Source organism: Tupaia chinensis, unplaced genomic scaffold, assembly GCF_000334495.1.
Source record: "Tupaia chinensis unplaced genomic scaffold, TupChi_1.0 Scaffold000078_1, whole genome shotgun sequence".
Lineage (NCBI taxonomy): Eukaryota > Metazoa > Chordata > Mammalia > Scandentia > Tupaiidae > Tupaia > Tupaia belangeri.
The window spans coordinates 5,626,428-5,635,845 of record NW_006159539.1 but is presented as its reverse complement, the minus strand read 5'-3'; the positions used below and the strand labels follow the sequence as shown (position 1 = coordinate 5,635,845).

Genomic DNA, 9,418 nt, shown 5'->3' with positions numbered 1-9,418 from the left:
TCACCCCCTTTAGAAAAAACCCCCCCAAAATAAAAAAAAAAAAAAAAAAGAAAAAAAGAGAGAGAGAGACTGGTGGGCAGGCAGCCAGCATTCATGCCCTGGGTTTGCATAATACCATATGCAAACATTCACGCTGTGATGGGTATCTGATCACAGGAAACCACTGAGATACAGACGATATGGCTAAGAATGTCTGACCTACACGGTAAACTCCAAATTTTTAAAGAGAATATGTCAGGAGGCATCTTACCAGTCTGACATTGGCCAGTCTCTCTAAGTCCATGTTCCACCATCTCTAACCCTTTGCTTCAGCCACATCTAACTTTTTGTCCTTTTTGAATACATCGCCTTTCACCCTTCTTTATTTTCGTTTTTATTTATTTATTTTTTTAGAGGTTTTTGCCTTAGGGCACTTGTATTTGCCAACCAGAGAGATAGACACAGTGCAAGGGAAAGTGAGGAATTATCCCCCCCCCAGGAGGGTGAGGTGGGGGACTAGGGGGGATGGCCACACCGCAGTCCCTTCTCCTCCATTTTCCTTTTGGGATCTTGGGCATGCACACATATATGCCCAGTGTGAGTTTCAAGCCAGGTCCAGGACTTGAACTACGTCAGCCATGTGGGAGTCCAGTGACATAACCACTACGCCATCTGCTGGCCAAACCCTCTGTGCATTTTACACGTGTCTTTTTCTGTGCTTAGAACTTTTTATCTTGGGACCAGCAGTTACAGTAATGGCTATGTAGCTGACCACAGTTCAAGTCCCGGACTTGGTGGCTTAAACTCACTCTGGGCGCGTGTGCGTGCATGCCCAAGATCCCAAGAGGAGAATGGAGGAGAAGGGATTATGTCGTGGCCATCCCCCTGGGGGTGGGGGCTGATTTTTTGCTTTCTATCTCTCTTACTCTGTCTTTCTGGCGAGCACACATGCCCTATAGCAGAAACCTCTCAAAAAAAAAAAAAAAAAAAAGAACTTTTTATCTTCTCCTTCTGGTAAGATGATACTTACTCAGAGAAAAATTCCAGTCTGAATACCCTCACATCACTGGAAATGTCCTTCACTCTCTCAGAGCTACTTTATTGCTTTGTATCTCCCTCTATTAGCTTACTTGTCATTATTTGCTTGCGTATTTGTCACTGTTGACAAATGCTATGGCCTCTTAGAGAACAAGAGCTATAATTTATTCAGCTTTCTACCCAGTGCCTCTTGCAGTTTGTAGAATATGCTCGAGACACCTGCTTAAGGAAGAACAGAAGCGAATGTTATCTCCAAAGGATAGATGATCTATTTGGGACCTGAAGCAATGCACTGTCCCATAGTCAGTACACATTCATTGATCTGTGCCACTTAAACCCTTAAACCTAGACCCTTAATGGATTAATGGATGGCAGCAGAAATGGAAGAAATAGAATAGTGATTTGTATTTTTATATAATTCAGTAATATAGAAGTTTATATGTTTCTAAATTTGTATTTTATTTTATTTCTTCTTATTATTTTGTGCTCTATAATACACATGCGTTCACCAGAGAGAGGCAGACAGAGAAAGAGAGAGAGTAGAAAGCAAGCTGCCAGGTCCAGGCCTCGAAATGTGATGGGCCATGTGGGAGTCCAGCACCTCAACCACCATGCCACCTGCTGGTCCCTATTTCTTTATATGTTTTATTATCTGCTTTGTTTCTGTTTATTGAGTTATTCAGTTTTGTCTTTTGTCTATTTTTGTACACAGTTTGAGTGTTCATTTTTTGTTTGTTTGTTTTTTTGAGAGAGAGCTTTTTGCTATAAGGCACGTACACTTGTTGGAGAGAGAAAGACAGAAAGTAAGAAATCACCCTCCAGGGAGGATGGCCATACCACAATCCCTTCTCCTTCATTCTCCTCTCAGGATCTTGAGAGGAGAATGCACGTGTGTCCTTTATGAGTTTCTAGTCTCCAGGTGCAGGACTCAAACCTTAATTGACCGTGTGGGAGTCCAGTGACATAACCATTATGCAATCTTCTGGTCCTAATACTTTGTGTTCTTAAAAAGACTACTGTTTAGGAGGAGATAATTTTTTTAAAGATGTTTTTCTTTTCGTTTTTGCCATAGGGCTCATGTGCTCGCCAGAGAGAGACACAAAGAGAGACGGAAAGTGAGAAATTACTCTCCAGGGAGATGGCCAGGCCTCAATCCCTTCCCCAGTCTCCTCTCAGGATTTTGGGCACACATACACATGCGATTTTCAGGCTGCCAAGTCTGGGATCAAACTGCAGAGTTGACCATGTGGGACCCAATGTCTTAACTGCTATACCACCTGCCAGTTCCAAGAAAAGACATCTTTTTTTTTTTTTTAAAGAATTATTTATTTGTTATCATTATTTTTCTATTTTAACCAGAGAGAGAGAGAGAGAGAGAGAGAGAGCACAAGCCACCAGGTCCAGGACTCGAACCGTGGTTGGCCATGTGGGAGTCCACTGCCTTTAACCACCACACCACTTCTCGGCCCCAGAATCTTTAATTCATTAGTCCTAGAAATCTAAATCATATGTAAAGAAATTACTAGTTGATTAGCTCCTAGAGTGTTTAACCACAGGGGGATTTTTTCTTGGCAAATCCTTAATATTTGTCATCAGATTGAGTTTAGAAGCCATAAGAAATCAAGTGAGGATATAAGAGGATGAAACAGTCAGAAAACACACACGCAATCCCAGAAAGGGTTATGGTAGACATTGTGCGCTCCTGGGCTGATGCCACGTCCTCGCCACTCTTCTCAGAAGTGTGGGGAGGAACAGATACCACTGAGCAATCAAAACACACTTTTCACCTGAACCTAGAATGACCTCAGTGTATGCCTAAGTACTGCAAAGCTCCAGATGTCTCCTGCCAGCCAAAGAAGGAAGACAAGCCTCACTTTTCCTCACCACCGCTACTAGGGTTTGAATATGGCCCCCAGAGGTCTCGTGCTGGGATGGGATGGTGTTGACTGTACTGTGAAGGTACTCAGGGAACACTTAATTCTTTCACGGTGTCCCAGGTAAGCAGTGGTAGCTTTGTCGTGATTGCATCATGGAGGTATCAGTCCCACAAATAGATTAATAATGTCTTGCAAGACCCAGTGAGTTCTAACTCTGTGAGACCGGGTTGGTTCTCAGTAGAATCCCACATAGCTGACTGCACAGTCCAGATTCTGGGGCCATGAAAAATACACTGTATGTGAGCATGCCCAAAACCCAAGAAAGTTCTCTTGAAAGCAGTTATGAGGGGCCAGCAGATGGCTTAGTGCTTACATCTGGACTCCCACATGACTGACTATGGCTCGAGTCCCAGACCTAGTGGCTTGAAACTCATGCCGGGTGTGTGTGCCTGTGTGCCCAAGATCTAGGGAAGAAAATAGAGAAGGGATTGCAGCATGGCCATCCCCCCAGAGAGTGATTTCCCTCATTCCCTTCTTTGTCTCTCTCCAGTGGGTACATGCACCCCAATGCAAAAACCTCTAAAAAATAAAATGTGATTATGAGACAGAGATGAGTCAGAACACCTCTGTGTATGACCTGTCTACTTCCATGCCTCCAGTGACCACACTGCGGGGCTAGGAACTTGGACTTCCCAGCTAATAGAATCATGAGTTTATAAATAAATGTATCTTCTTTTTACTGTAGGGCACATGCGCTCATCAGAGGGACAGAGAGAAAAGTGAAAAATCACCCCCTAGAGGGGATAGCCATGCTATAGTTCCTTCTTCTCTTCTTGGGATTTTGGGCACACACACACACACACACACACACACAGAATGGGCATGAGTTTCTAACCACCGAGTCTGGGGCTCGAACCATGATCACCAAGTGGAGTCCTTCACCTTGACCACTACACCACCTGCTGGCCCTTCTTCTGTTTGATATTTAATTGCCAGAAGGTGTATACATGCTCACCCAAGATAGAGGGATGGAGTGTAGGGTGGATCATGTTGTAATCCCTTTTCTATTTTTCCAACCTGTTAGGATTTGGGACGCACACACACATGTGCCCAGTGTGGTTTTCAAGCCTCTGGTGTTGGACTTCAAACTGTGATTCTTCGTGCCCTGATTCCCTTATCCAGTAGGTTTCAGGGTGATCTAAACTTAGGTCATTTTTGTAAAAGCATTCAGGCTTAGCGATTTCTGTTAGCCACGCAGAGACGGAGATGATAAATGTATTCTTGGTCAGGTCTGTTTAGGTTAATATACTCCCCATGCTTAGGCAGGAACTGTTTTGGGGTTTTCTTTGCAAAGTGAGGTAAGTATTGTGGCCCTAGTATTGAGCTTCCAGGTATTTCATTCTTCTCTCTCTCGTACGTGCACTCTTACTCTCTCTCTTTTATTTTTAAAGAATTTTTGTGGGGCCAGCAGGTGGTGTGGTGATTAAAGTCACTGGACTCCCACATGGCTGACGATGGCTCTAGTCCCAGATCTGGCAGCTTACTTTCTCACTCTCTCTCTCTGTCCCTCTCTAGACAAATTAAAATTAATTAATTAAGGTAAATAAAATAATTCTTTCAAAAAATTTTAAAAGAGATTTTTGCTATTGGGTGTGTGTGCTTGCTGGAGAAGCAGAGGGAGACAGAAAACAAGAAATCATCTCCCAGGAGGATGGCTGTACTGCAATCCCTTCTCTTCCATTTTCCTCTCAGGATTTTGGGCACACATGCACGCACACACACACACCCAGCATGAGCTTTAAGCTACTGGGTCCAGGACTCGAACCATAGTCTACTATTTGGGAGTCCAGTGATGTAACCATTACAGCATCTGCTGGTCCTTCACTCTTTCTAGGATTGGGTTCAGTGTCATAGAACCATAGAATTCCCAATATTCCACTTGGATATTTATGACATTGTGTCCTGTTTTTGCTTGGAATGAGAGGGACCATTCTGCTAGAGACTTTAGAGGAAGGAGAGGAACAATAGGCACTTAATGGTGGGTGATAGATTGAGTCCTTTATATTTAAATTAAAAAAAATAATAACCACAGGAGGTCAGTATTACTGTCCCTATTTTGCAGGTGAAGAAATATCCTCAGAGAAATTAAACTATTTGCTTAAAACCTCACAGCTGGCAAATGATAAAGGTAATGGACCAGCAGTTAGCATAATGGCTATGTCGCTAGACTCCCATGTAGTTGACCGTGGTTCGAGTCCCGGACCCGGTGGGTTAAACTCATGCCAGGTGTGTGTGTGTGTGTGCGCGCCCAAGATCCCAAGAGGAGAATGGAGGAGAAGGGATTGCAGTGTGACCATCCCCCCTGGGGGGTGTTTTCTTGCTTTCTATCTCTCTGTCTCTCTCTGTCTTTCTGGCGAGCACATGTGCCCTATAGCGAAAACCTCTCCAAAAAAGAAAAAAAAAAATTAAAGTCACTGGACTCCCACATGGCTGACGATGGCTCTAGTCCCAGATCTGGCAGCTTACTTTCTCACTCTCTCTCTCTGTCCCTCTCTAGACAAATTAAAATTAATTAATTAAGGTAAATAAAATAATTCTTTCAAAAAATTTTAAAAGAGATTTTTGCTATTGGGTGTGTGTGCTTGCTGGAGAAGCAGAGGGAGACAGAAAACAAGAAATCATCTCCCAGGAGGATGGCTGTACTGCAATCCCTTCTCTTCCATTTTCCTCTCAGGATTTTGGGCACACATGCACGCACACACACACACCCAGCATGAGCTTTAAGCTACTGGGTCCAGGACTCGAACCATAGTCTACTATTTGGGAGTCCAGTGATGTAACCATTACAGCATCTGCTGGTCCTTCACTCTTTCTAGGATTGGGTTCAGTGTCATAGAACCATAGAATTCCCAATATTCCACTTGGATATTTATGACATTGTGTCCTGTTTTTGCTTGGAATGAGAGGGACCATTCTGCTAGAGACTTTAGAGGAAGGAGAGGAACAATAGGCACTTAATGGTGGGTGATAGATTGAGTCCTTTATATTTAAATTAAAAAAAATAATAACCACAGGAGGTCAGTATTACTGTCCCTATTTTGCAGGTGAAGAAATATCCTCAGAGAAATTAAACTATTTGCTTAAAACCTCACAGCTGGCAAATGATAAAGGTAATGGACCAGCAGTTAGCATAATGGCTATGTCGCTAGACTCCCATGTAGTTGACCGTGGTTCGAGTCCCGGACCCGGTGGGTTAAACTCATGCCAGGTGTGTGTGTGTGTGTGCGCGCCCAAGATCCCAAGAGGAGAATGGAGGAGAAGGGATTGCAGTGTGACCATCCCCCCTGGGGGGTGTTTTCTTGCTTTCTATCTCTCTGTCTCTCTCTGTCTTTCTGGCGAGCACATGTGCCCTATAGCGAAAACCTCTCCAAAAAAGAAAAAAAAAAAAGATAAGATTCAGTCTCAGATCTGTGACATCTAGCCTCATGGCAAGGGTGTCTGGGGAGTCGCCCATTGTTTCTTGGATGATCCTGACCAAATATGCTTTTGACTTCTTTTCATATCGCTGAGTAGGCTTCTGATAATAGCCTTGAGCTTAACTTTCTACTGTCTGTTCAAAATTATTTTTATTTTCAGGTTTTTACCATAGGGCACACAGCTCTCCAGAGAGAGACAGAGAGAAAGAGACAGTGAGAGAGAAAGTGAGAAGTCACCTCCCAGGGGAATAGCCATGCTGCAATCCTTTCTCCTCCATGCTCCTCCCGGGATTTTGGGCACACACGCACACGCACCTGGCATGAATTTTAAGCCACTGGGTCCAGGACTGAAATCACAGTCAGGATGTGTGGGAGCCCCGAACGTGAGAGTCTAGCACATGCCATCTGCTGACCCCAGCTTCCTTCTGTCTCGAGTCTCATGGACCATGGAAGTAGATGGAAAATAGGTAAATGTCGATCAGCTATGCATTAGGAATAATCATCTTTTTTAGGACTTTATGCGGGTCAGGTATAATTCTGTTAACCTGGAGCCTAGCTTAACAGAAATTGAAAGCATATTTAGGTTCGTTTTGGTCTCTTTTTCTGCAGGAAGTCGTCCATATCAGGTGATCACTGCCCGGGTTCACCCAGGAGAGAGCAATGCCAGTTGGGTAATGAAGGGGACCTTGGAGTTCCTGGTCAGCGGGGACCCTGTGGCAAGACTCTTGAGGGAAAACTTCATTTTCAAGATCATCCCCATGCTCAACCCAGATGGTGTCATCAACGGCAAGTATGTCAGGCTTCTGGCCCGACCTAGCCTGCATCCATGTTCCCATGGTAACACACTGTCGTTTTACCTATTGAGTGTGATTGGAGAGGCCTTGATACTCCAGCAGGAACAAATTCTCTCTTCCTGTTATCTGGCACAAATAAGGACATACCCTCTTTATCCACTGACGCCAGGATCACTGTTTCTTTGAACAGAAAGGAATAGATTATAAGCAGTTAATGCCAGGGGAAATAATCCAGACCTACACTGTCTTTTTAAAAAGGAGGGACTAGGATCCAGTGTAATCAAATGACTTACCCAAGTCTCATGGTGTGTTAGTACGGAACCAGAGCTTCAGTTGTGATGTTTTTGCAGTTAAGACTTGTGCTTTTATTGACTTCTTAATATCTACTAGTGAGAAATCATTATTCTCAGTTGTATTATCCTGGATTCACAATATAGTTATTATAAGGGTATCACCCCAGCTAAGTGGAGTATTGACTGAAAAAAGGTTGGGATCGTTCTCCTTTTCCAACCGACATGCCTATGGAATGGACAGTGGGAAAGGTGGTTCCCATGTCTATTGCGGTCTCTTGGAAACGCTCAGCAACCTCAGAGCCTGTGAACTGAGGCCTGGGCATCAGGTAAGTCTCTCAAATCCACTTGGGCAGTGTGTGCGGGTGGCAGGATTAACGTTCACAGATACCTGTCTCAAAATTGTGGAGAGAAAGTAAATCCCTTTCCTATGTTAACAGATGATTCTTTTTACTGTGGGTATGGATATTATATCTTTTGTACAAAAAAAAAAAAAGGGGGGGGAGAATACCAGCAGATGGCATAATGGTTACATTGCTAGATTACCACATGGGTGACTGCAGTTCAGAGTCTTGGACCTGGAGGCTTTGAACTCACACTGGCCGTGTGTGTGTTTGTGCCCAAAATCCTGAGAGAAGAATGGAGGAGAAGGGTTTGTGGCGTGGCTGTCCCTCCTTGGGGGTGATTTCTCGCTTTCTGTCTCTCTGGTGAGCACATGTGCCTTAGAGCAAAAATAGAATACAAGATAAATAGGAAATACAGAAAGAAAAATAATTTCAAAAGCCACAAATGAACAATGTATTTACATTTTAACATAGCATTATTAAAACAGATGCACGAGTTTAGGAAACTGAGAAGGTAGAGTAATATTTAAAAGGTGAAACAGAAGAGATAAAATGATAAGGAAATATTAAAGGCAAAACTTCAAAGACATAAAATGAAAATGACTTATATAAGAATTATTTAAGAAAGACAACATAGTAATTCATTTAAGAAAGACATTAAATGCTAAACAGCTGAGAGTAGACTAGCTTGAAAGGATAGGAATGAAATGAAGATAGATACGTTTTAAAAGGTTAGAAATATATAGATAACTATAAAAGGAGGAACAGCATGAATTCTAAATAATGTTAAGCTGTGCTAAATCCAAGCGAATCAAAGCTACAGGCCATAAAAATAACATTTTTTTTCTTTTTTTTTGAGATGTTTTTGCTATAGGGCGCATGTGCTCGCCAGGCAGACAGAGACATAGAGACAGAAAGCAAGAAATCACCCCCCAGGGGGGATGGTCACGCCGCAATCCCTTCACCTCCATTCTCCTGTGGGGATCTTGGGCACGCACACACATGCACCTGGCATGAGTTTAAGCCACCAGGTCCAGGACTTGAACTGAAGTCAACTACAAGGGAGTCCAGTGACATAGCCATTACGCTAACTGTTGGTCCCAAAATAACATTTTAATGAATACAAAAATAAAAAAAATATAAATAAAAGAAGGAAAGATAAGGCAACAATTTATTGCTAACAGGTCAAACCTTCTCAGTATAGACATTCCCAAGGTCCAGGAGGTGGCATGGTAGTTAAGGCGCTGGACTCCCACATGGCTGACCACAGTTCAAGCCTTGGACCCAGTGGCTTGAAAGTTATGTGGGGCACATGTTTGTGCATGCCTGAAGTCCTGAGAGGAGACTAGAGGAGAATGAAGTTCTCAGATTCTATTTTATTTTGGTGGAAATTGAAGTCAAAAATGCAGGGACAAGAACAAGGTCCTTTCTCTTTCTCTCTGGACTGGTTGCCCTTTAAGCACCAACCAGTGCTGAAGGGGGCGGCTGGGAGACCACATTCTCTACTAAGAAGCAGCCATTGAACCCGTTTTTAAGATCTTTTAAGATCTCAGGCTGGGCTCAGCCCTAAAGCAGTGCCTCTCCTGAGTTGGTTTCTGCTTTAAGTCTGGAGAACCGCTC

At 43.3% G+C, this 9,418-nt stretch overlaps 1 protein-coding gene across 1 annotated transcript in view; it reads left to right on the top strand.

Annotated features, from left to right (window-relative positions):
- The window catches only part of AGBL1 (AGBL carboxypeptidase 1), a 542,019-nt gene that overhangs the window by 247,240 nt on the left and 285,361 nt on the right, over window positions 1-9,418 (top strand). Inside the window, exon 18 of the mRNA XM_027769246.1 lies at window positions 6,980-7,160. Within this exon, the coding sequence (XP_027625047.1) occupies window positions 6,980-7,160 (181 nt within the window). The remainder of the gene's footprint in view (window positions 1-6,979; window positions 7,161-9,418) is intronic.